The 27,757-nt window shown below is 43.8% G+C and overlaps 1 protein-coding gene across 1 annotated transcript; it reads right to left on the bottom strand.

Annotated features, from left to right (window-relative positions):
* Positions 1–1,667: 1,667 nt before the first annotated feature.
* On the bottom strand, positions 1,668–27,374 carry lats2 (large tumor suppressor kinase 2). The gene is made up of 9 exons (XM_041056944.1): positions 27,182–27,374; positions 19,961–20,716; positions 10,298–10,430; positions 8,568–10,168; positions 7,759–7,986; positions 7,252–7,606; positions 6,525–6,707; positions 5,916–6,022; positions 1,668–5,647 (listed from the first exon to the last, which is right to left on the bottom strand). The coding sequence occupies exons 2-9, from the start codon at positions 20,324–20,326 to the stop codon at positions 5,087–5,089; spliced, it is 3,534 nt and encodes a 1,177-aa protein (XP_040912878.1). The 5' UTR covers positions 20,327–20,716; positions 27,182–27,374; the 3' UTR covers positions 1,668–5,086.
* Positions 27,375–27,757: the final 383 nt, after the last annotated feature.

The following is a 27,757-nucleotide window of genomic DNA, read 5'->3' as shown; positions in this document are numbered from 1 at the left end:
CCCTGGCCGTCGGTCAGGGTGCCGCCTTCTACAGCCATACAATGAGACACCCTGGCCGTCGGTCAGGGTGCCGCCTTCTACAGCCATACAATGAGACACCCTGGCCGTCGGTCAGGGTGCCGCCTTCTACAGCCATACAATGAGACACCCTGGCCGTCGGTCAGGGTGCCGCCTTCTACAGCCATACAATGAGACACCCTGGCCGTCGGTCAGGGTGCCGCCTTCTACAGCCATACAATGAGACACCCTGGCCGTCGGTCAGGGTGCCGCCTTCTACAGCCATACAATGAGACACCCTGGCCGTCGGTCAGAAATGCAGACTGATGTCATTTTCACATGGTACTGGTACAAATACAGATTATATCATGGTATGTTTTGGGCTTCGTTGGTAAAGAGGTTTATGTGCACGTGGGTAAAGAGGGTGTGCTTGAAGAACAGGGCAGTGGGTCAGCTTGTGTAACTGTTTATGAGTTTTTATTAAGAAATAACAGTTTTTCTATGAGGCTGGGGTGTGTGTGTTTATATGTAATGAATCTATGTCTTATCTATATCTAATGTTATTTAAGATTATATATCTATATACCTATCTATATAACTCGAATCTATCTATAACTATCTAATTTATATACTATATATCTATTGCTAATACACTATCAACACTGCTAACTCTCAAAACACCTAACAAACCGACCTACTCTGCAAATGACCGCCACTATACAGAGCTACTTTATCTCTGAACACACTCAATCCCGCTACCTGATTCACATAACAAACCGAATCAATCAGGTGATTCGTATGACGTTCGAAGCACCTGCTTCAAACGTCAGTGACCAAACCACACCTCGGCACAGTGGTTCAATACAACTGCCTCATGAGCTACCGCGCATGTGTCGGAGCCTTGAGTGTTAGAGGACCATTAATTCGGACGACTCCCACACTCTTCCAACCTAACCACCACCTTGAGTCAGGGTGCCGTTTCTACATGCATATGCTGGTGGTGCATGCTGGGAGATGGGGACGGCGCCAATTTGCCAATTCCCCACACAGTAATATGATACATCAGGTCTGGACTGGTAATCGGGTATACCGGGCATTGAGCCGACAGTCCTAGGGGCCGATGCTGTTTGTTTGTTTTTGTTTGTTTTTTAAACTTAGAGACCAGCCCACGATTTAGACGGGGTGGCCCATTGGTCCATCTTCAATATAGACAGTGGACTAAACCAATCAGGATATAGTAGCTTTCGAGAGCGGCCCCACCCCTTTCTCTGCACTGATCCCTGCCAGTTTCATAGTGTTGAGCGTGAAAAGATGGAGAAGCGGAAGAAAGTTCGGTTCGCCCGTGCCAACAACCGCCACTGGCACCATTCCAGTTTGTTTACTTATCAAAGGTAGATTAACTATCTTTTAAAGTGCAAGTAAACTGAATTCAGGTGGATTTAGTGGATGGCAGTCAACAGAAATGTAATCTTTCCTCATCTATTATATTTAATTTACATGGTTTACAACCGATTTTAGCTTGAGTCGAATTTTATTAGATAAAACAGAATCAAATTCAATATGTGATCTGATTGTCAAGCTATGGCAGGGCTCAAAATAACATTTACAGATTACTTTATTGTAATACAACTTTTGTTCATACATCAAATGCACTGAAATAAAGCACAAAGTCCAAGTTGGTTAATTTAATTTATACATACATTTTACACACAAGGACTGTGAAAGCATTTTTACAAATTCTCAGTTCATACATAAATGTAAAAAAAAGAGATAGGTGTCCACATTACATCATCTATAATACTGTGTAGACATGGATGTCTGAACATTAGCACAAGGGAAATTGAAAATAAAAGGGCGAAAGATACAAAAAAATATGTATATCTGTATAAATATAAATTCAAGGGTAACAGAATTGTATCATACATGAAGAAGCATTGAAGACGAGCAGAGGCTCCTTAGAGTAAAAATACAAAATGAAGAGGATACACAAGTAAGTCTCGTGAAGAAATCAGATCAAGTCAGCCAAAGATTGTCAGTCATCACTCTCTAACCTTAGAAACAGAAAACAAAAACACATCCAGGAAACACCTCACACACTCTGTGGCATTCACACACTCTGCAGAGAGCCGCAGCTCTCCTTATAAAGCTTTTTTTTTTTTTTTTTTTTTGTCCTGGTCGATGTGGATTGGCAACGCAGTCAACGAGAGGTTCATAGAAATGGAAGCACGTCTGATCAGACGTCTGGACCGGCTGACAGAAAAACTGGATGGGGAAGAGTGAAAGAGCAGCGCCTGTCTGCTTTATCAGTCTCAATGATGGTGCCCTTGAGCAAGGCACGTCATCCATAATGCAACCAAAGACTGTGGTTCATCTAGGCAGCTCACAGGCGACACTGGCTGTGTTTACATGCAGGATACTGCCTTCAGTCAAACACAGTCATGACAAACAGCAAAAAAAAAAAAAAGTTCTTTACCATCATGATTACATTAGTTTTTTGTGTATTCATGCAACAAATCTGTCAGTCTGTGATATGAGATTTATATTTTGAACATTCCACTCCAAATAAAACCAGCAGCTGCAACATCATACAGCCGTGAAAACCCTGTTTCCCTTTCCTAAAACAGTACATTGCAACTGTAAATACACTGGAAAAAGCCATCTTAGTGCTGTTTGCATGTAACTTTAAAGGGAAGAAGCCACAAAAACGTTGGTGCATGTAAACAAAGCCAGTGTGGATGTGACACAGAGCGTGCTCTGTCAGTTTCCCCACATCAAGAGTAACGACAGGTAAAAGAGGTCTGTGAAAAAGAGATGATAATGACAAGGTAATCTTTTAAGATTGTGCTGCTCACCATAGAACACAAGGCACGTTTACAGAAAAAAAACAAACTTTCAATACATTGTCAAGCAAAATGATAATAATAATAATAATAATAATAATAATAATAATAATAATATTGATAACAGAATCTTCTGTAACAGATCTTATCCACACATTTTTCATCATTCTGCCAGTTATGCATCAGAGAATCACTGTTAAGTTCTGACTTCTTTAGCATTCCCAGTCATTCACAATACTGTTGGGACAGTTGAGTATTAATTAACAGCTCAGTTCAAAGATAGCAGTTACTGTTTACTGATTGTCAATAAGCATGAAGGTACTGGAGGACAGTGTCATCTGCTGGGCAACAGGGCTCCACTACAGAACAAAGGCACAGGTCTGTGGAACTTGTGGTCATTTTGGATAAATAAAGAAAATGTACCAAACACTAGCTCTTTGTTGAAGTTTAACCGTTCATTTGTAAAATAGAGAAAGCTATTCATTCTTGTTTTCCAATTACATTTCCTGAAGCCCCACCTGCCTCACTCCTCCTCTTCCTCTAACTTTTATCTACTCTGTTCCATCTCTTTCTAAATCAGAAACCTCTCCGCCTGCATTCAGGACCCGCCCGGCTGCAGGAAGTGAAGAGTCTGCCAACAATGTTCTGCAAACACTGATCATCATCATCATCATCTTCGTCGTTGTCGAGCGGCAACGCACACTCCAACATTCAATTAGAAAGGCACGTAGCGCGTTACTTTCAAAACCCAAGCACACTTGGCAAATAAGCAAACACTTCTTTAAGCCACAACAAAAGAAAACAGGTACATGTAATAACAATTATAATAATAATGTAAATAATATTAACCACAATAATAAGCAGCATGATGTAACTGATAAAGAAAAAAAAAACAATATATTTGTACATTTCAGTACTACACGTTCCAAAGGATATTAAGTGTTTAGAAAACTATATATAATGTATTTTTTTTGTATTGCACATAGTCATACTATCACATGTTTGGCTGTTGTAAGAACATGCTGCTTTGTGTTTTTGTGGCTGCCTCCAGAGGACAGACGAGGCTGGTTAAGTTAAAATATAACTGTGGGACTGATCTTTGCAAAACAGCTGTAAAATTGTGCATCTTGGCGAATGTGAGTATTTGTGTGTATGTGTGTTTGTTAGACCTTTTGATTCTCAGTCTGAAAATAACTCAGCCGCACCTGAGGCGACGGGCTGAGGCCTGTCCAGGTCTCTTAATTTTCGTGTCATTTTATTCATCAGTTCTTTATCTAAAAACAAAGCATGAGAAATGATTTCTTGTGCCGACAAGCGAAGGAATCTGAACTACTTGTTACAAATTTTTTAAAATTTGATCTGTTACAAATATAGAGATGTAAACTGAAGACACAGAAATATATAAATTTTGAAAACTGGATGCTGCTAAAAGGGACGCATTTTCTCTGTGTGAATGTGACAGAGAAACCTGGGAGAATTTGTTCATCCATCTACTCTGAGACAACTGAGATCTCCCTGCAGGGACTCACGCCTTCTTCACCCATGTGCATGCATGTGTCTTTGTAGCTTATTTTGCAGCAGCTGTGAAAGAGGCGTGTTGCTAGTTCCCCACCCACAACCCATCCCCGCAAAACCCACCCCACCCCACACCATCCCCACCCCTGCGTGATCAACGAGTAAACTGGTTCCACTCTTCACATTGCCGTGTCCAATATTTGAGTGTAAAGCAGCTCAGGAAGAAAGTAGTTCCTGTGTCAGACAATCACCATCAAGGTGTTTCAGTCGTCCGTAAGACCAAGGGTGGAAGGAATGGGACAAGAAACCCCTGGAAGAACCAGGAGCAGTCCTCGAACTAGAACTATTAGATTCATTCTAACATTCTTACATTCCCAAGCATATTAACTATCTCCCTTCAGCCTGAACAGTTTCTGAGTCTTGCTCTGCTAACCGCATACTCTTCACCCTTGGTGCAGTCAGTCATATACAGAATGTTGTTTCTTGGTCCCGGATCAGGGGAGTTCTGTATTTGGAGTCATAGTGGACGCACTATAGATTCCACAAGGTGGCGACGTTTGTCAATCCTACTCCTGCAACTTAACAGTCACACATGCCGGATTTGCATAAACACACACGGACACATACACACAGATGAAGAGCAATGGTAGGTGGGAGGGTCATGAGCTGAATGACGAACGTTAATCGGCAAAAAAAAAGCACATGCTGCTCGGGAAAAGTGTCAGTCAGCAGATCTAGACATACACCGGCTCACATCCCTCCCCCTGCTCTCCCTCCTCCTCCTCATCTTCCTCTTCCTCCTCCTCCTCCTCCTCTTGTTCCTCCTCCTCCTCTGGGCCCATGTCACTGGCTCCAGTGATGCTTGGCGGCCCCTCGGAGGCCTCGAGCGGTTTAGGGTAGCGGAAGGGGCAGCCGTTGTCGTCGAAGAACCTGCGGAAGGTGAACTCGTAGAAGGCGTGCTCTGGGTGCTTCCCATGCGGGGAGCAGAGCGTGTCCAAAGCCCGGGTGCTGTCCCCGCTGTCACTCCACGCCCCGGGGCCGCCCTCCTCCTCCACGGGGTCAAAGTTGGACGTGTCCATTGGGTGGGCGATCTTGGGCCTGTAGGGCGCCGGCTGCTGCCGTAGATTGCTGGAGAAGTCTATCTGGGTGAAGAAAGGGTGGGCCTTGATCTCGCCGGCGCCATTGGCGCCCAGCCGATCCTCTGCAGAGCAGCACAGGCGACCAATGATATCGACAGCCTCGGGGCTCAGTTTGACCTGAGCAGGCACCTGCAGTGTGCTCTCCCAGTTAATGACCTGTGTGGGGGACAGACATAGTACGCAAGGTTACAACAGTTTCAAGCTCTAAGGACTGTTCTGATTTCAGTCCCTGCAACTTTAGCTATTATTCTTTGTTGTTCATAAAAGTGTGAATGTAGGGGGACAGATAAAACGCAGAACTGTTTAACTGGCCTGGCCGGCTTCAGCTGAACTGATCCAGAGACACCAGGCTGACATTCATTCGTCCACTCGTCAGTGATTTCATTTCGAAATCAAAGTAGGGATATTCTTCTTCTTCACTGACCTTAATCTGGGTCTCGGTGGGTGTGGGGGCCAGGAAGGGCGGCTGTCCCACCAGCATCTCAAACAGGATTACTCCCACGCTCCACCAGTCACACAGCTGGGTGTAACCTGCAGACAAGGAACAGATATCAGATGAATCTATAAGTGCTTTCACTTTAGAGATAAACATACAGCAAAATCCAACACTACGAGTATCTGTACAGACACATATTTTCTGTTGTGCTGGTTCTATGCTTCAGCGCATTCATTTATAAAGGAAACACTGACTCCACCTTCAAAGGTGGATGACAGTGTTCACACTGATGCTGGATCAACAGTGTAGAAGCCTTTTTACATTCCTTATGATGGTGAATTTTCATAATCCTAGAGTTAAAGCTTGTTCTGATGTTCTACAAGAGAAATGTAAACTAAACTAAATGTGTAAAATATAAACATACTTGGCACAAGGACCACGCCATGTGAAACTGACTCTACACAAGTCAGCAGCATCTTAAGTCTTACATCTGGGCGGTTAAATGAACAGGCAGAAGGTTTTTCAGTCATCAGATGCTTTTATTTCAGACACTGTTCGGCTGTATTCACAGTAATTATTCAACTTATTCTCACCCACCTTTGCGCAGCAGCACCTCAGGTGCAATGTAGTTAGGAGTCCCCACCAAGGAGTGAGCCAGGCAGCGCTGGTGCTGCCGGTTGGCGCGCTGCTCCAGTGTCATCAGCCGATCGCCACAGCGACAGTTGGAGACATCATCCCAGAAGTCACTGGGCTCCATGCTGTCCTGTCTGATGTGACTTCCTAAAGACAGAAGAAGAAGAAGAAGAGGATCGATGTTGTTGAACTTCACAAAGAAAACAAAAAATGACACACTGCCTGGATTACCTGGTCTGAGTTTCCCTTGAGCAAGTGCCTAATACAGGCACATGCTCATTTTCAGTATATGCGATGATATTGCACATAGTAAGGGGACATAATGACTGAATAACCTCGCAGCTGCAAAGTCTGAATTTGTCTGGCAATGCACCTGCCTTATCTTGCCATAAATATGCAGACAACAGGCAGATTAATAATGTTATGATGGCATCAGCAGGTCACTATTGATTTATATGAACTATGATTCTCAGATGATCGGTGAGAATAGGATGTAGTTCTACAAAAAAAAAAAATCTGTGAATATCCCTTTTATTAGTGCACCAAATTACACAGTATATTATTACATGAAGGTTACATGTATTTAAAAAAATCCATTCGGTCCTTTGTTAAAGCATGTATATGTGTATGTGTCTGTTATGATATTCTGGCCACGTAGCACCGTATAAACCGTCATCATAAACTGCCCCACCTTTCTGGTAGTATTTGGAGTTGTGCGTCCAGCGGAAGCCCGTGCACAGACCAAAATCTGTCAGCTTGATGTGTCCGTCCAGGTCAATGAGGATGTTGTCGGGCTTGATGTCGCGGTGGATGAAGCCCATCTTGTGGACACTCTCGATGGCCAGCGTCAACTCCGCCACGTAGAAGCGTGCCAGAGTTTCGGGGAAGACGCCCATTCGGATGAGCAGGCTCATCATGTCTCCTCCGGGGATGTAGTCCATGACGAAGTAGAGGCTGTCGCGGTCCTGAAAAGAGTAGTAAAGACGCACCACCCACTCGTTGTCTGCCTCTGCCAGGATGTCACGCTCCGCTTTCACGTGAGCCACCTGCACCAAAGAAAGAATTTGAACCAGTCTGCATAACAGCTTATCATCACCAATTTCAATAACAGCAATAATACCCATAAAGGCACATACTCACAAACACATGACGCCTTCTTTACACTGTGTACCATATTTATAAAAATGTATTAAATCACCTGGTTGCGGTTGAGGACATCTTTCTTGCGAAGTGTTTTCATGGCGTAAAGTGCACCGGTGTCCACTTTACGCGTAAGACACACTTCACCAAAGGCACCTATGCCCAACGTCTTGATTTTGACAAACATGGACTTGTCCATTTTAGCGCGGCGTAGCCTGTTGTAGTTGGACTCTTTCTGGTTCAGCATCTTCCTCATCTGCTCCTGCTCTGCCTCCGACAGACCGGCCTGGGCGAGAGTTGAAATGGAGAAAGACGGCGATGGTGAGGGTTCATTTTTCATTCATGATTAGTAATGACCTAGGAATGTGGCGCTGTGGGCTGAACCCAGGACTCTGACCTTTGTTGTCAAATTTAACTCATTCTGTTATTTAACTGTCTGGGTCTGGCTGTGGTATTTTCTCTCTTCTAAGAATGCCTTTCAGCCACTTCTGAGTGGGTCAAAAGGGCAGAGGCCAAAGTCATGGTTCAGGACAAGCTCATGCAAACACAAGTATTAACTCACTGACTCCTCATACCAAGACAAAGGTTTTGTTGTCTAAAACAAAATCCTGAGGGAGAATTTTCTGGATGAAAACCTCTTGGACATCACTGCTCCAAACAACCCCTTGTCATTCCCATCTCCTATACAGACCCAGGAGCTTTACCAATGGGTTTTCAGGTTTTAGCTTATTAACTACAAATTGCTTAAGCATTACTTCTGACCATTTTACATATATACACAAGATATACAAGGCATTTATACCATCATCACATAGCAATAACATAAAGCAGTTTATGAGCACGGGGTGTTGTAAAATGTCGTCTTACCTTGGACATCTCTTGTTCCAGCTGAAGCCTGCGGTTGAGTTTCTGCTGGTAGGTCTTCATCACATTCTCTATGTGCTGCTCCATGTAGAACTTGAAGGCAAAGGGTGAGTAAGTCTTGATGCGCGACTCCCTCTTCTCCTCGTCGCGTCCATTCTTCCTCACCGGAACAGGTGACGTCTGGATCTGCTTCTTGTCCTTCACCGTTTTTTCTCCCTTCCCCGTCTTCGTCTTCTCTTTCACCTGCTGGCTCTCCTCTCCCTTTCCACTCCCTCCGCTGCCACTGTGTGTGCTCCTGGCCGTAGGGTTGCTGAGCTCCTGAGCTCCACACATGACTCCGGCTCCTTCCAGGGCCCCTGGCTCGCCAGCTGCCCCAGACATGAGCAGGTTTTTGGGATAAGGCGGAGGCGGGCAGCGTGGCTCCTGAGCAGGCTCGAGGGGGTAAGTCTCCTCTGGCACGTAGACCAGAGGCTCTCCTGCATCCTGGGCCTGAGCAGTCATCCAGCCAGGGTGACACGGTCCTACAGCTGTCTTGGGCTCTGGCCTCATCACACGGATACTTTTAACTGGCTGTTGAATGGGTGGGGATGTTACAGCCGTGATGGTGTTCGGGGGGCCCAAGGAGGGCTCCTGTTTTCCACCTGTAGGGGGCGGAGCCATCGCAGGCCGGACACCATTGGGCCCTGCAGAGCGACTGTTGAAGGAGTTGGTTCTGCTGGGGACACGCACCTCCCCTCTGAATGGGCCCTGGGGCTGGGGTTGCCTGGTTGGAGGGGCCCCTTCAGGGCCTGGAGGCCCCGCCCAGTGGTGCTCATACAGGTCCAGGTTGAGGCTGGCCCTAGATGGTGTCATCAAGCCCTGCGGCAGATCTGAGAAGTCGGGGCCCATGCCTGCCACCCCACCTGGCGAACGGGACATCATGTGGACCTGGTGCGAGGTGGGGCTGGCTTGTCGGGGGTGGGAGTGAGGAGGAAGGTACAAGTTAGCAGGGTAGCCTCCCCCTCCTCCTCCTGGCCCGTTCTGACCCATGGCCCCTTTCCCCTGCATGTTGACGTAGTTGTCAGGTGGTGCCATGGGGGGTGGCGCCATCTTGTTCTGGAAGGAGGGGGTCCTCTTGACACCATAGCCTGCAGGCTCCATCATGTGCGGCCTGGCATGACCGTAGTCATAGTGGGGACCTGGGACAGGGCCCCCTGGTGGTTGTGGCTGGAGCTGCAGAGGCTGGCCAGGGACATTGTAGCTCATCATGGGCCCGTGCTGCTCCATGCTCCCAGGGTAACCTTTCTGCTGGGCCCCTGGAGGGTACATGGTGTTGGCAGGGTTGCTCTGGGTGGCCATCACTGGTGGATAGGTGCCCATACTGGGAGGTCGACCCATTGGGTTTCCCATGGCAGGGCCCGGTGCTGCACCAGACGGGGGCATCATGTAGTTCATAACAGGCGGAGCGCTCATATAGGGTCGGGGCATCTCACCCTCAGGGCTGTATCCTGCTGCCCCCTCATACATAGGAGCCCCCATCTGATGGTATGTAGGCATGGCACCTACCTCACCTGAAGCCTCTAACGCAGGCCGGTGGTCCATTGAGTTTGGCATGCCGGCTTTTCCTGTAAGGACAAGGAATAAGACCACTCAATACATGCAGCAAAAACAGCAATTCAGTCTTAACTATGTAGAATATGTAGTTAGGAGAAATGAAGCACATTTAAAATCCGTTACTGAGTTTGTATTTGTACCTGGTGAAGTCTGCTTGATGACACGGACGATGAGCTCATTGCGAGGGTCAAGGTAGCCCATTTTGCTGATGTACTCTAAGGCCGCTTCGATGTTCCTGCTTCCTGTCTGCTTCAGCGCCCGCACTGCCATCTCCTGTACAACACACAAACAAAACGAGATGCTGAGAAACTTTTGAGGTACGTTGCTTTCTTTCATTTAACAGAAGAAGTCTACTTTTTGATGTTTAATGTCGTCTAAAAACAAGTAGCTGCACAAGAAATTTGTCTAAATAAAGAATAATAATTTATTTAAATAAATAAATTTAAATCAGATCAGAAACGATTTGATTAAGGAATAATTAAATAATACAGTGAATCTAGCCAGACATTCAGTGCCAGCTTTTGGTACACTGAAGTAGTGACACAAGTTGGCTAGTCCAAAAAATGTGGAAACCCCACACAAAAAACACAAACTTTAAAATACACAACGCCCCAGTAGGTGCTCAAGCACCTGCATCCTCTCCACTTGGGGTCACATACCAGTGACTTCCTGTGCCTGTCAAAACAACACACACACACACATAAAAACATACCACCAAAACGAGGCCAAATGACTGCTGGAAACAGGAATAATTCACGTGGAGGGTGACGTGTAACTTCATTATTAAAAAAAACACCTGAAAAAAATTGAAACTTGAGAAATTGAAGTGGTTGTGGTTGGGGAAAAACGGAGAGCAAACAGTTTCTTAGTTGGCATTCAAAGGCAATTATTGTAAAGCCACATGATCATTTGTAATGGCTGCAATTATTTCACGTGAATGATTCAGTAGCTGTAGCCCAGCAACAGGGTGTGGTCCTGTGTGCACCTCAGAAAAAGCTTCACTACAACTGACCAGTAAGCACTGCCTTTAAGGGACTTAAAGTTTCTGTTTCTGTGGCTAATTTAACACTAACTGCATAAACTCAATATATCCAAATGAAATATTTTACATTTTTTAATGCAGCCTTTGTTCCTTCACTGTGTTTTGCTCATTTCAATATGATTTAAGAATCAACAGAGACTCAAAAACCTACTTGAGAATAATCAGTCTATCACAGTGAATGTCACATCACCTCTCGACCTTTAGTCACAGTTACAGTATGTTTAATAATCTAGTTCATTGACCTGTGCTCTGGAAACCAAACGTAGAAAACAAGAGTTCATACTGTATATGGACACTGTGAGAAGGATCAAGGGATTTTGCAACCAAACTGCATTAAAAAGATTCCTGTTTGGCAGCCAGCTCTCCAATCTCAGACACTGGATTTTCCTGTCATCAATAACGCACCACCCAAATGATTAATGTCTGACTTTGTTTGAATAAGATGTTAAAAAAAACCTAAAATACCATAGTATAAGCTTGAGACTGTGTTTTATATTCAACCGCATTTAAGTTAACTCTGTGGAGAACCAGCTTAGAAAACTTTCCCTGAAGATCAAGTTGGCTTCTTCATGTAAAATTGCATTTTATTTGCCCTTTGGCTCGTCTCCCTCCTCATTCATACCCACAGGTGGGGCATGTGGAGCTCATCCCATGCCTGGAGACTTGCACTCCAACAGGTGGGTCACAGTAAAAGCCCACTGGTATGTAGGTCACCGGTGTGAAAAATGTTGCAGCAAAAAAATGCGAAGGAGGAAACACGCCGAGCATTCCTCTCCAGTTTATGGCCTCATTTATTAAACAATGCCAGTCATTCCTTTGGTTCTTTGTGTTAATTTGAAGCAGGAGATTTTAAAAGCAATTCAAATGAGAAATCAACTCAACGTCCCCCACCCACACCAAAACGTCTGGACACGTACTCAGGCCGGAGCAAGACACAGTAACCTATTGTGGTTCTGATTTACACTTGGAAATGTTTGGTTTTATATTAAATTAATAAAACAAAGCGAAGCAAAAGCCAAACAGACATTTTCCCAGACTTAAGTTAACAATATTACAAGACTCAAATAGGTCGTTGTAGGGAAACAACTTATATAATTATCCACTGTGTATGTTGCATAAGGAAGAGATGATGATGACGATGATGATGATTTCTGTAACTGTACAATACCAAGCTTTCAACCAAAGTTTGTCCATTATTAGCCAGCAAAACTTTTCATCTGTTTATCTCCACCTCTTCCCGTGGCGTTGGATTTTATGGATTTTTACATAATACAGATTTAATGGGAGAATTCGCTCTAATAATAGATTTTACTTGAATTCCTTTCTTTAGTGTCGAGTGAAAACAGGCTCCTATAACATGACCCTGCCTGCAAATTAAAATTCCTCCAAGTGATGGGACAAGGCCGACAAACTACACGAATGTCTTGTTTTCATTAGTAAACAGGTAAACAAACATGGGCATCAAAGTGTAAGATAAACACAGCAGAAAAGCTGTCTTCCCGTCTGCGATGGAGCGACCCACACCTAGATGAGGAAATCCCCTTGAATGGCATATGACCTCACTGCAAAGACATTTCAACTCAGACCTCAGCCCGGCCACTCAGGCACCCCTGCTGGGCACACGCAGTAACAGCAGCCACAAATTAAAGTCTGCTTTTTACAGATGACAGTAAGTGAGTGTACTGACAGTGTATGTATTTATTCAGTCATAGGGCCACTGGAGAGGGGGGGCACAGTGTTCTCCTCAACCGAACCACCAACACTGACAGGGTTAAATTCTGGTTTTACAGAACAAATCACATATTTTCTTGATTTATGAAATGAAAAGAAGTAAATACAACTCCTGCAGCAAACAGACACTAAAAATGAGTCTTTTTTTTCAAATCCTGAAGTACTGCTGCTTTTAATTTCATTTATTTAATTTCAACGTTAAAAACAGAAAAAAAAAACTAAACAGACATTCCACAGTATTTATGTATTATTATTATTTTTTATTAAAAAGTATAAATCAACAAAATATGTGACTGGCTCAGGGCTGCGCAAACTTTTTACAAATGACTGTACTGATTAAATTACATTACAGCAGCCATAAACTAACTAGCTGAGGCTGCCTCCCATGTAAAACTGACGAATATGAATATTTATTAACTACACTGTCATTAAAATATGTTTTTTTATTTCATTTGATTTTTGCTGATTCCTGGATTAACTTCACATCAGAGCAATAATATGATGACTGTGAATAACTCAATCCTCAGCATCTTAAACATTTAGTTGCATTTTTACACCATAAATCTAAAAACCACCATTAAAACACATGCATTATCAATTATGGACTATTACCAAGGTCCCTCCACTGCTCTTCTCAAGAAGACCATTAAACACCTGCGGCACATTCAGACTGCGGCTGCCAGATTTCTAACAGGAACCAGGAGGACTGAGCACATTATTCCTACTCTTAAATCTTTACAATGGCTTCGAGATCATTTTAGAAGATTTTAAAGTGCTGCTCCTAGTTTATAAATCCGTCAGCAGCCAGGCCCAGCAGTCAGATAAAAGTGCCAGGAGTCAGAACCAAAATGGTAAAACTGTAATTTAGCTACTAGGCTGCACACAGATGGAAGAACAGCAGTGATGCTCTTCAACGTGCAGTAAGTAAAAAAATCTATTCAAAAACTTTTATTTTGCCTTTAAGTAATTTTCTCTGGTGCATGTCCCTGTGTAGCCATTGTGTGCCCCTTCTTTCTGTGGTTTCTCAGACAGACTGGCCGCCCTTATTCGTCAGGAGGAAACTAAATCTAACATAAATGGTTTAAAAGTAGGACCGCGCAGCAACCGTGGGCACAGTCAGTTCTCAAAGCCAGGAAATGCCAAGGCCACACACTTTCTATGCCTTCTGCAATGTGTGTGTGTGTGGTGCCCATCACAGTGCGTCTCCATAACTGTAAATACTCTAAAGCGTGGAGCGTGCACACGCTTGCTCTCGTCCCCTCCCGCTGCATGTACGTCCTCATACACACATAAATAACTCTATGTCCCTGAGCCCAAGACTGACCATTCCCACACACACACACTGACACATAGACACACACACACACACCACTGTTTATACACACACGTTTCCTGTGTGTACGTGTGTGTGTGTGTGTGTATGTGTGTCTGTTGCATTCCTGCGTAGCCAGCAGAGAGTGCTGGCTGCCAGAGCCGCCCAGTAATGTCACATTATGTCCCTCTCTCACTCCGTCCTTCTTCCTACCACATTTACTTCTTACTACATTTATCCTCCTGCTTCTCACAGAAAATCTCTTTTCCTTTCAAATTATATTTTGCTTTAGAGGCATTAGCGGTAATTAAGTTCAAGTCTGCCAAGCTGTACGTGGTTTATATTGTTAGGGTACGGTCATACATAAATTCTTTTTCTGAATTTCTGCCTTTGTTAGATGGTACAGTGCAGAGCTGAAAGCAAATGAGGACAGAGGTTGATGGGGGATGACTTACAACAACTGTCCTGAGCCAGACTCACTAGACCTGCAACAGCTCATCAATACAAAAAAAAAAAATTGTAGGCAACTATTCTGATAACTGTTTAATTATTTTAATGCAAAAATTCTAAACATTTCTTGGTTCTAGCTTCTCAAATGCCAAGATCTGACACTGCACACATCTTTGTCATATGTGACAGAAAAGTGAACATTTTGGGGTTTTGAGAACACAATTATACTCTTCTATTGTGTGTGTGTGTGCATGGAGGCGGGTCCAGTGACCCTGGCTGTCATGGCGACAGATGTTCCTTGCTCACATTCCTCTGCCCAGGAAGCAGGAATTCAAGTTATTTGCAATCTGGATCTTCCCCTCTCTCCCTCTCTCTCTCTCTCTCTCTCTCTCTCTCCCTCTCTCTCTCTCTCTCTCTCAGTTGAAAATATCCAGGCCACATTTACACTCATGTCATAAAGGTTGCGGGCTGAAAGCCGCCGAGTTATCCCAAACGCATAATCACCAGCCTACAAACTCTACACACACACACACACACACACACATATACTCTTTATTTTTCTCCCAAACGTGATGGTCAACAACATTACATTATAAAGATAGGTTTTTGTATATTAGTTGTCTCTTTGACCCAATTCTGAAACACATTCCCTACAAATCAAAGCCACATGGAGGACGTTCAGGAGCACAGTGCAGTTGGACGGACATGCCGAGAGGGACGTCCATGCATCATTTCCACACAGAGGTCCATAAAACCTCCGCTGTCTTCCTCCCTCCTCTTCCTCATCCACAGCAGCAATGTGCTAAAAGCTGCTCCGCAGACAAAACAAGTGTACGGCAAAGCTTAGGCGGATTACGCCGTACTCTCAAATTATTAAAGTGTGAGCCGAAGAAAGCCAACATACAAACCATGAACACTAACAAACACACTGATTCCAAGTCACGTCCTGTTGGCCTCGTCGTTACATAAACACTGCCGTGTTTGCTTGCTCACACGTTTTAGGCTTAGGGTGCACCAGATTCCTTCTCAGCCGCAGTCTGTCCTGTACATACAGTAGAGGGCCTGTGAGGATCGCCGAGAAGCTCCGGGAGGGAAAACGCTGAACGCACCCTCCCTCCCTTCACTTCCTTTCTTTCCCTGTCATCTCAATGCGTGGCATGCCACTGCAACCCCCCCCCCCCCCTCGCTCCCCCTCCAAAACATTTCCTCCTTTAAAAAAAAAAAAAAGTGATTATGTAACGAGCCACATTGCTCTGTAATTTGCAGCTGGAGAAGACGGGAAAGACAAAGAGGAGGAGGGAAAACGAGGCTGACTGATAAGAGCTGGGCTCAAAAAAAGTAGAGTTGCCTCAAGAGGAAGTGAAGGAGAAATTAGGTGAGGGGTGTTCAAGGACAGGGTAGCTGGCGTACGACAGCCGTGGTTGCTCTGGAACGGCAACATGTCCAGAGTAACAGTACTAATGGATTATTAATGACACACAAACATTAGTGTAGTCGAGTGTGTGTACAGGTGCTGGGGCAAAGGTCAAGAGCTGTATAAAGACGCATTATTATCTGAATTCAACATGCAGGACCAGCATCAGAGGCAGCCAATGACAGCTCTCTGGACTCAGACTACTGACACGCTACTTCCTCTCATGCATCCACACATAATGTGGGTGGTAAGATGGCCTTTAGCTGTGGTATTCTTGAGTTCAACTACAAAAAAAATTAGATGTTGAGCTACAACAAATAGTCAATTCATCGACTGGTTGACAGACGATTAACTGCCAAGTATCCCTGATAATCAGTTAAAACTTTCCACCATTTTTTAAGCAATATGATAAAACTCTGGTTCCAGCTTCTCAGGTTTTATAACTTTATGCTTTTCTTTGTCATAAATGACAATCTACTGAATCTCTTTGTTTTTTGGGCTGTTGGTTGGACAAAACAAGACATTTTAAGACACCACCTTGGACTCTACTCGAATATATGATGTTTGGAGTGTCAGGGGAAAGAAAGCAAACCATGTCAAGATGAAACAGCCTAGCACACACCTAAAATTAAAAAGTTTTAAAAACCTTTTTAAAAGCTGCCTTAAATTTTAAACTGTATAAAAACTATCAGGGAAAAAAAGTTTAGTGAAGCAGATATGACGACTGGGTTGAGACAGACATTGTCGGCAAACAATGACATTCGGCTGAACCAAAGTTCCACCCAGTAAAACTGTTGAATTCACAACTGTGATAAAATGTTTTCTTTTTTACTTTCTGTACCACCCCTACCATAGACCACCCCTTTTTCTGTTGATATTTAACAGTCTTGCAAACAAACCCTGGTCTGTGCTCTCACATTGTGGCATCTATTTTGGTCTAATGTGAAATCATTGAAGCAAATGTAAGTGCAGGATTCTTCAGTTATGAATTAATTATTCATTCAGTGTAATTGATCAATGAAACCAATTATTCAAAATGTGCATTTCTGGTATGAATGACGCAAACACACACACACAGAACTACAAAGACTCGGTAGAGTGTGACAGACAGACCACAGACAGAGGACCAGAGGCGACATGTCGGGTGGCGACTCGGCTGCAGCAGAAGGAACTGTTCCACCCTGCTGCCATTGAATGTTCACTTCCTGTTTGTATTGACTGGGCCCACACTGGTCTGGTCCACTGACAATGGTGGCAGCGATGGAGGTCAACTAGCCGGCACTGAAGCCGAGGAAATGGCTGCCACTGTAGCCCACAAGCCTTTCCCAGTATTTGATATCATCATCGAGGACTCAGGGAAAATGTAATTTTGATGATGATGATCAGAAATAACTTTGCAGTTGTAAATCAGCCTTCGTAAACTCAAATCAATCTGCACAAGAAATTCAAGTTTGTACATGTGTAGAAACGTTCGTAAGTAAACGTCTGTAAGTAAAAAAAATACTTGGTGAATAAAATCTGTGGATAGATGATATCAGGGGTGAGATTTCACAAAGATGCTGTGAAAAAAGAAGAAAAAAGACAGATACAAAGCAGGAACCCGCATGTGAAATTCAGCGCTCAAAATTCCCACAGTGTGTGAGACACTGAAGTTACAAGTATGAATTCTGCCCCTGTCTTAACGCCTGAATGTGTAATCTCACCACTGAACATTTTTTAGATTAAATAAGCAATTAACAAATGATGGTTTCATCAATAATTCATCCTTTTGGGAAATCAACAAAGAAACGTGACTGCCGGACGACTTAAGTCTTCCTGGGCAAATCACTGAATCAGTCCTTTAGTCTGGTTTTTCTCAGTCCTTACAGAAACCTGGGGCCTGAAAGTATGAAAAAATTATCCCAGTGCAGTTAAAAGCAAATCACATTTGTGCTGTGAAACAGATAAAAGCAACAGGTGAAATGCTGAAAAACTCACAACACTTTTCCCTGACCCTCTAAATGCAGCACACACTCAGTCCAGACACGTAAGACAGGGAAACAAGATGAAGAGCAAAGGCCCCCGCTATCAGCAAACACCCAACAAACAGTGGGTCTTTAGCTGAGATAAGTTAAAATCGATTTGGCTCGGCCCCACCGCCTCTCCCTGCGGGGGCAGCCTCATAGCTTCACTGTAGCGAGGAGGTTTTCTTCACAGTGCTGTGCATGGGCTTGAGCGGAGCATTCTTCACATGCCGAGCTCCATCACAGGGGCCGTCCTCGAGCCCTTTAACCACTGATGTACCAAATCTAAACTGGACCAGCTGCATTTTGCAATGACACGCTGTGATTTAATAACTTGGCTTAGCTGCTCCTGAAACCGTCCCCATCTTCTTCACTAAGAGAGAAATTTCCAAGAACACATTCCAATAGTTTCAGGGGGTTTTCTGTCAGTGATGCAGAAAAAAAATCGAGACTTCCTCATTCATTTTCAGTGAATCTTGCACCAGGATAAACCTCTATGTTGTGGCATGGCATTCAATAAGCTTTCAAACTGGACTTTCTGGTTCATATTCTGTCTTCTAACAGTACATTTGCACATCAAATCCACACCAACTCAACACTCCTGGCATCATGACCGAATTGAAAGTGACCTCAGTTTGATTCCTGGCGCAACAACAATGTGCAACATAATCGATTTATGTCGCTATACACACAACTTTGTAACGGGTGTATAATGAATGGTATAGTAGTCCACCTACCTACAGATCTTAACTGCAGCTTGTAAATAAGGGAGATTCATAAAGTGGTTCTAAAAGTTTGGTGGATAAAATATTGTGGTTTGATGCTGAGGTCAACTCTCCTTCGGCTCGAGGGGAGTGACCCCTGATTAACAGAATCCACATGACTCCTTTGCTCTGTGATTCCTGAGGCCTAAAGCAGACCCTCACTTCCCATGGAAACACTCTCCCTCCTCGCTCTTCCACAGAGACGTTGGATGGCGCGTTTGCATTCCTCAACTGGGACAGACGGGGTAAACGCCAAACAGCCCGGTTGGGAAATCCACCTGATATTTCAACACTTCAACGGTCAGGCCTGCGTTACGTAATTGCAGCGCTGCACACTTGGCGGGGAAGACTTGTATTGTATTGCATCTAAGAGCATATGGCCCTCTCGGCTGCTTTCATTAAGAATTCCTGACTGAAGGAGGCAGAGCGGCTTTGAAAAATCTGAGCGAAGAGCAACACTTGCTCAGACACACACAACACTAACATATTCATAAACTGTACTAACACACGTCACAACACATCCTCTCTCTCTGTGCTTCTTAGGAATGTCTCACACATCATGTTATAAAATTATACTCATTTTTGCTTTGGGAGGAATTAAATGTCATCCATTAACACAGCACTCAGCTCCTTCCTACGATTCTAGATGTGAAAAAGGCAAAATATTAAACCTAAAATGAGATTTTGTGAAGTTTTCTTTGTGGCCAGCAGAGATGTTTTTATACATCTATTCATCTAGCTTTATCTTTCCAGGATTTTTTTTTTTTGTAAATTCCATTAGATATTTTTTTCAGTACGTTGTAAGTTTTTCATTTATTGATAAAATATCCAAGTGGGTTTTTGTTTTTGTGGCTAATCCAGTTAAGAATTCTGTTAATCTAATATTACCATAGAGCAGCCTCAGTCACTGATTTACAACGTTGCCTGCAAGACGCCAACACAACCAGATATACTAAGGGGAAGGTTAAACTCGGTGTAAACAATCTAAGACAACTACATCAACTGAGGCACATTCTCACGACCAGGACAGGAACATACGGAACATGTACACACACACACACACACACTCCCCCTCTCTCTGGCTCACCTGGTCACAGCCAGCGTTGACCAGCTCCTGCAGCATCTGCCGGTTCACCTCCCCAGCGCCTGCAGGGTGCCCTGACCCGGAGGATGGACCCGACTCATTGGCGAAGGGCATGAGTGACTTGCGGATTTCCCGCAGTGCATTCTGGTAGTTGTTGAACTTCTGCGGGGGTCGAAGCTGCTGCTGTCTGCTGGCCGTGTCTTTCCCGCTCTTGCAGTCGGCCCCTCTGCCGCCATCGGTCCGGGAGCTGCCTCCGTGCAGAGCCTGGCTCACCAGCTTGGCCGGCTGCTTCAGGCCCTCCTTGATCTCCTGAAGCCTCTGCCGCGTGTTGCCCACATACGGGGCAGCTGGGAAAGTCTTTGGCCTCATGGCCTCAGTGCCCACGGACAGGCACCTACTTTAAAAGGGAAGCACACGGGACCACACACAGTTGCGCGCGCACACACACAAACTGACACCTACTCCCCTGCACCCTCCAAAAGATCCTTTTCAAGTTGGCTGACCTAAATAGATAAAGAGTCTCCTGCAGCAGATTGGAGGCACAGATCTGGGAGTCGTCCTGTGTGTCCCTTATTTGTTTGTCTCTCTCTCAGTGTTTCTGATTCCTGCTGATGCTGGTGGGGTGGGTGAAGGTGATATGGGGGGTACTACAGGCATTCCATGGTGTGGCTTTCAAGGCTCAGGTTCCAGCTTATTCCAGGAAATGCAGCTGGTCATGAGGGCACCGCGGAGCCAAACCATGATGCTGCCAATCTGCGCCTGTGGAGGAAGGGATGCATTTAGTGCACAAAAGACTGTGGTCAGGCATAGTGTTCATGTTTTTTTCTTATTTTCTAAAATTAAAGCAAACACTGGGCAGTTTACATCATAAGAAAAGGAAAAGGCTTTTAAACTGAAATGAAAACAGCTCATCAGAAAGGACACTGCAAAAGGTAAAACAAACAAACAAACAAACAAACAAAAGGCCATAACTGAAGTAAGTCCTTGGAGTTTGAGAAATATGTTGGCAATTCAAAGCCAAAAGTACAACTTAACTTTTTTGCTTGGACACTGACTCAATTATCCGATCACAAAATCAACTCCAGATTCATTTTCTGTTGATCAACTAGTCAGTTTTCCGTGGCATCGCTTCAGAGGTGGCTGACACAATCAGCTGTTATCAAATACTGAAAATGGTCTATTCCAGCCCGATTTCATGATTTTTAATGTCATAAAATTCAATATCAACTGATTTGACTTTCAGTAAAAACGTCACACAGGACCAGTTTGAGTCTGGTATAACCTGGAAGTCAGATTCAACGCCTGTAGTGAGTACTAGAGCATACCTAATGCATAATTCAGGAATGCTAGGGGTCGTAAAATGCCCACCTGCCCCCCCCCCCCCCCTCCGCACGGCATCAATGCATAGCTGCGGTTGCACAAGTCAGCCCCTGTCACTGCATACTTCTGCTACGTGGTCATCGGTAAACACCCTTGCGAGAGCGCCGAGCTCCAACGTGGGGTCAAAACAAGTCAGGAGACCTCCCTGCCTTAGCCCCTCTGCCTGTGATGCTCCCCTGTGATCAGACATTTAACGCCATCCGACAGCCCTATCTGGAGAAACATACTCCACATTCTGCCACAGCAGCATTACTCCTCCAGGGCAGATGGGATGACGTGTGGAACAAATGCACATGTTCCTGTCAGAAGCTTCACGTGAGGACCGACAATCCACAGTACAGTACAAATGGGAAGACACAATGAGAAGTGGGGTGACCAGAGAGGACGACAAGACAACAAACGACGAGACTGAGGACAACAGGCACAACATTTACAGCAAGCAAACACAGGCTGCGGCACAACTTGTGTTTGGTTGTACTTGTGAATCCAGAGCTCACGCTGACACCACTGTGTTTCTGAATTTCCAGAAGTCTACGAAAACAAACTGACCTCAGATCAGACCCGACAGAAAAGACAGGCCTGTTTGCTCGGTGAAATGTCATCTGGCATATGCAGCTACCTGAATACCTCATGCTAACATTTTCTAATTTGCACTAACCCCTAAAGCACAACAGAGGCTGATGGGAAGCGTCAGGTCATAAACCAAAGAATGAGACAAATTTAAACTTTGACCTGATGATCACACTTGGTGAAAAGTTAAGGGACCACCAAAGCTATTACAGTTCTTCCTGAGGGGGACATGAATGTCGGAGTCAATTTTCATGGCAATCAATCAAACAGTTGTTGAGATACTTGTGGTGAACCGACAGACCAACACTGCCCTATAGCCATGCTGCGTGTGGCGCTAAAGGGGCAATTAACTGCCTAAAGAATCCATTTCGTTTGTTTGTTTATTCTGCTCAGCTGTTAGATTTATCTGTCTGACCCCAGTAACTACATGTGACATGTCCGTCTTTCAGCTGAATTCACAGTATGTGTTTGATATGTTAACTGAAAAACAAAAATGGAGATTATGTAATTTTCTGATTTCTAAGTTTCTAAGCTTGAACACAACTGACAAAACCAAACCCTGTGGGTCTGCCCAGACGATTAAGGGAGAGCAAATATTTCATTTTTGCTTTCTGTTTTTACATTTATTGGTTTGTTTTACTTTCTTTTATGCGTTTGGGTTCCACTTAATTCAAGTCTCACTTTCACTTGCCAAGCAAATAGCGCTTAACAGAGGACTGACAGGCAGGTCGGTTTCCTGTCCAACCTAGCGGCTCACAAGCTCCAAATGTCTTTAGAGAAGATTTCCCTTCGGCTGGCAGGTGATGTCTAGTCTCCAGATACCAAACCGGTTTGTTACCAACGTGGAAAAACTGACAGACACAATCCCATTTTAGCAGGTTTCTACTTGGCTGTGGTTTTAAAAACCTGTCTGCTATTCCAGCCATTTTGTTAAGCAATCAACCTTTAATTGATCTGGTTGTATTTCAGAAAGTCTGGCTGGCAGGTATATGAGTAGAAGAAATGCATCTGATTATTTGACCAACAATTATCCTGGCACATGTAACTGATGAGCTGAAGGGGTTTCCTCCAGCAGTATGTCAGGACACCATTCATGCTTATACCACACCCACTTAACACAGGCATAAAGACAGGCTGTGTTTTGTTGTTTTAAAAATGTGTTTGTAGTCAGTGTAACTCGTGGTTATGTAACTGTTGGTGGTGCTGTGAAGGTCTGTCTCAAACTTTACAATATGTGGGTCGATCAAAACTCTAAGTGCAAGGTAGAGACCAATTTACAGAGTCACTGTTGAGTCACTTCATTGTTGCTAAAATGCACAAGGTCAACAGAGTTCAAGAGTGCTAAGAGTTATTTTGGGCGTCCAAGAGTCTGGAAGCAAAAGTCACTCAAAGCTGCTAACAGTAAACAAAATATGAATCCATTCACTTTTGTTTTCCAAGGTTAATTTTGAGTGAATGTGGAAACTACACAGTGTAACTTCAACAATTAGGTGTTTGAGATTTGCTGCAGCTCTGATTCGTGCCTCTGTCGGGCTTCTTCGTGGATATTGTAGTATTCAGATCTATCCACCAAGTTGAAATACTTTAAATTGATGGGTCATGGCATGAACTTCGCATCATTACATTATTCAGGGGATTCCCATGTGTCTGTGTTGAGCAACAGTGAGGATGATATTAAAAGAAAACTTTGAATGAGGAAAAATACCACATCTGAAGATTCAAACGGTGGAGGGTTTGATTATTTCATGAGATTTTGCATAAACTGACCATGTATTTTTAAATATTCTGTATACACATGTTTAAAAAAATATACATGTTCTTAGTTACTATCCAGTAGAGGCAGAGGAAGACTGGGACCATGGCATTCACACCAGACTAGCCAAACATAAGAAGCTGTTGAACTACACCCCCACCCGCCTCCTCCCTGGCAGTCTCCATCCCTTTGGGCCATTTCTAAGAAGGACACAGCACTCACTGTTTGTACAGATAAAACTTTGCATAGACAAAAACATGTTGGGTTTTTTTTTTATATTGTTGGGAGGTGGGGTAGGGTGGGGCCTCCCTGCATAAATGTTGCCCCATCTCTGGGATCTCTTGCCTCCATTCCTGTGATGCTTTAGGCGCCATGTCCAACCAATGAGCATGCCATTCCACAAGTATCTACAAGTAAACTCATACCACCGTTGAATCATGGGACAGTCTGCGCTGACCAAAATAAACCAAAAAACAAGATCTATGGATGATCTCTGTCTGGAAATAGGCTGTAGGAGGGTGTCTGGGGCAGGTCCAACCTTAAAAATGTACCAGAAAAAAAAAATGTGCAAAGATATTTCTCTGCTAAAAACCACTCCTCATATACACAACATACTTGACCCTCTTCATCAGCACATACCTAAGCCTTATCTCTGCTTTGACCTAACTCTAAACCTAACCTCTGAATCTAAATTGGACGACATTCAACCTGGATCTGGGCAGGAACATTCGGTGAGTTCAAAAAAATATTCACAAAAATTGTGCACTGAGGAAAAATCCATCTTCCTCTATCATGTGTCATTTCGTTTGACACTGAGTCTTAAAATACTGATTTATGTAAAATAAGTGAACAGATAATTCAACTTTTTTGACAATTCTCCTAAATTAGGGACATTTTCACATAAAACACAACATCACAAAAATGTCACTTCAAAAACTCTATGACAGAGGTTGACCTGCACAGGAAATAAGAGAAATACTTCTGTTCTGTCTTCAGCAGGTGTTTTCATACCTTTTTTTTTTATTCCAGAAAACAACCACTCAAATGAACGTCAAAGCCAACAAGATCACTTTAATGTGCAGTTCCTCTAACGGCCACTTGACTCCACTGAAGTGCAAGGAAAAAAAAACAAAAAAAACAAAAACATCTCTTTGGGAACAGACAGCTTATTTTCCACAAGACTTTTTGCTTTAAATAGCTAAAAGAATCAAAATATCTTTTCACAGTGTGAAAAGATAGTAGGTGAATTCTCTTTTAGAGAATTTTAAAGTTTAAAAGGGATGCATGTTTGGGGTTGTGTCCCATCACACAGGGCTGCTGTGCTGGTTGCTCACTCTACCTCAGCTCCATTCAGGTTTCCAACCCTTTGCCAAAGTATACTGTAGTTTTACCGTTGTGAGCAGTTCAGAGATTAAAATTTGATTTGTGATAGATTTCAGAGAATCTGGATGGTAATGTCTCTGCTCTCTCTGGCAAATTATGGAGGAGGAGGAAAAAAAGTCTGAACTTCCTAAATGGCAACTGTGAAGCTGGTATAGCCGTCAGGTTTGATGGACAGCTGAGATAAATAAGGAAGTAAGTACATCTTTATTAATACAACTTTTCAAACAAAAGCTACAAAGTGCTTCACAATAAAAGCATGAAAAACAGCACGATAGTGCATAAAACAAATGGAAAAAGCAAAAACTAGCAAATTAATTTTACAAAACAACAAATATCAATTTCAAAAGCGAGGTAGGTAATAGGTAATAGAAGGTAAACTATTCCAAAGTTTATGGACACAGGCAGTGAATAATCTGTCTCCCTTCATCTTAGGTTGAGCTCTCGGACTCTAAGTCTCTATATGGACACAGCAATTCATAAATGGACTCAGGAACTCCACCATGTAGAGCCTGGTACTGTAAGTAATAACAAAAATTTTACAGTGAATACTGTTGAGCTCAGGGTAAAGCTGCTGGCACGGACTGCCACAGCACACACAAGACATATCACATTTATACAGACAAAGAAGAGTTGAGGAAAAGTCACTGCAGTTGAGAGAGAGTGTGTATATGCAAAACATCAACAACTTCGGACATACTTCTACAACTCATGGTTTTCATCCATCTCCAAGAGCAGACACACATGCCTCATCCCAAATTTCGCCAAGCCCTTTCACTACTCTGCCACCCGGTTTGTTCTTTGATTTTAAGAGCGGGACCTGGTTGCCTGCCGATGCACAATAAAAACACATGACACGGCTTAAACTGCCACAGCCAACATCTGGCAGCATCTGTTTGTAGTCCAGTGGTGATTTCCCACATCATCCCTGTGGTACTTCCCTGACAGATGCCTCTGCACTGCCTGACAGAATTAAATCCAGCTGTGGGTTGATACCTGACAAGGCACTGTTGCACCACCATAGCCTGAGTATAACAGGGCTAATTGTTTATTTAAAAAATAAAAATAAAAAAACAAATGTGAGCCTCCGCCTTGAGAAACAGACATAAAGTGTCTAAATAAAACTTGGGTGCTATGAGCTGCATTCAGAGGAGGTACTGAAATTCAAATAAAACACCTGAACTGATAAGACTAAACACTTAAATATGGTAAAGGTGTGTCAGGCAGAAAGAGAGACAGTGTGTGTGTGTTTGAGCGTAGTAGTAGCACACCTGAATGAAACACATGGTTGCAACAGTGCCAAACTAGGCAGGACTTTAGGACTGAAAACAGCACATTCAAAACAAATTATTATACATCTGCATAATCACATCCTCCCCCGTGTATTTTCCCCCTTTACGCCAACACACTCGTAATATTTCTCCCATCATTTTATCTGTGAAAAATAAAATATGACCCTATAATTTCAGAGTTACTTTGGCAGGCCTTTTAACCACATGTCACAGGGCTGCGTATGCAGTCGTGCTCTTGAAACTCCACTACTGAAATGAGCGCAGGATGCACTGACACACAACATCTCAGCCACAGATAAATAACTGGAGAGCTCCTGGATTTCCTTCTCTGTAACTCAGCGGAGTTAGAGGTCCCCCAAAGTTTGGGTCCCCTGCAAAAACCTGGAAGTTTCATCATAAGTGCAATTGCTAGAAATTATCACCAGGGGTTAATGTAAAAGAGAAAAAAAAATAAACCTTACTGTTCTGTTTAGAGGTTTAGTCTCCGCATTTGTGCCAAAGGTTTAAAACCGTTACAAAATGGTGCCTGTGTTGTTTGCAGTCTTTGCATTGGGGCCACATGAAAACGATAGGAAATCCCTGTTTTAACGTCCTGTGGCCTTCTCAACTGTGTCCCAGGCTGGAGCTGGGAGGGGGTGGGGGCGGCTGAGAGGGGCAACACCAGAAAACCCCTATGCAGAAAGACTTGACTTTTAACCCCAAAGAGAGGTTAAGAAACAACAATTCAGGTTTCTGTATCGCCCCCCTCCACTTTAACACACGCCTGACGGAACTTTTTCCTCAGCAACAAGTCGTGGAAATAAGTTACACCACCACTCCCCTCCCCAAAAAAGGTAACTATCAACTTACCATGTGATAGAAGCAGCAAGAATAACTCAAGATTGGAGCGAGAATCAAGTCAAACGGCGAAAGTCCGTTACTCGACTGTCGAGCCTCGCAGATACAGCCGAGGGGGGCTCAGCGAAGGCGGAGGAGCTGGCTGAATATGATGAAATGAGCCTCCATTTTCTCCCCAGACTCCAGGCAGGATCAGAAATGCAGCACAAAGTTGGACACTCGCTGCATTGTTAACATTCCTCGGGTCACGTGACAGACCGACGCACGTCAGCACGGCCTCCGAAGATCGTCTATTACCGACAGCGACTCGCCCAGCGGCTGTTCCGGCCTCACCGGACAGCCGGCGCCGAGCCGCACGGGATCTCGGCACTACACCGTTACTTTGACACACTTTAAAATGTAAGCGATTCGATGAAATCTTTTAGAGCAAACGACCACATTATAAACTCCAGCAATTAAGAATAATCGCTAAACAAGAGTCCAAAGTCAAACAAATATACCCAGTTTAATTCCCGTGTGTGGTGGAGAAAAGCATCAAATGCTCACGTCTGAGAACAGCAAGTACAAGACATTTTGATTAAAATCATA

The sequence above is a fragment of the Toxotes jaculatrix genome, chromosome 15, assembly GCF_017976425.1.
Source record: "Toxotes jaculatrix isolate fToxJac2 chromosome 15, fToxJac2.pri, whole genome shotgun sequence".
In the NCBI taxonomy this organism is placed as follows: domain Eukaryota; kingdom Metazoa; phylum Chordata; class Actinopteri; family Toxotidae; genus Toxotes; species Toxotes jaculatrix.
This window is presented reverse-complemented; position numbering and strand designations above follow the sequence as displayed.

Excerpts from the sequence above, each read along its gene's own strand:
- lats2 (XM_041056944.1), bottom strand. The coding sequence starts at position 20,326 with ATGAGGCCAAAGACTTTCCCAGCTGCCCCGTATGTGGGCAACACGCGG. Across the intron at positions 7,987-8,567 it reads TGGAACAAGAGATGTCCAAG|GCCGGTCTGTCGGAGGCAGA; the intron begins GTAAGACGACAT and ends ACTCTCGCCCAG. Across the intron at positions 7,607-7,758 it reads ATGTCCTCAACCGCAACCAG|GTGGCTCACGTGAAAGCGGA; the intron begins GTGATTTAATAC and ends TCTTTGGTGCAG.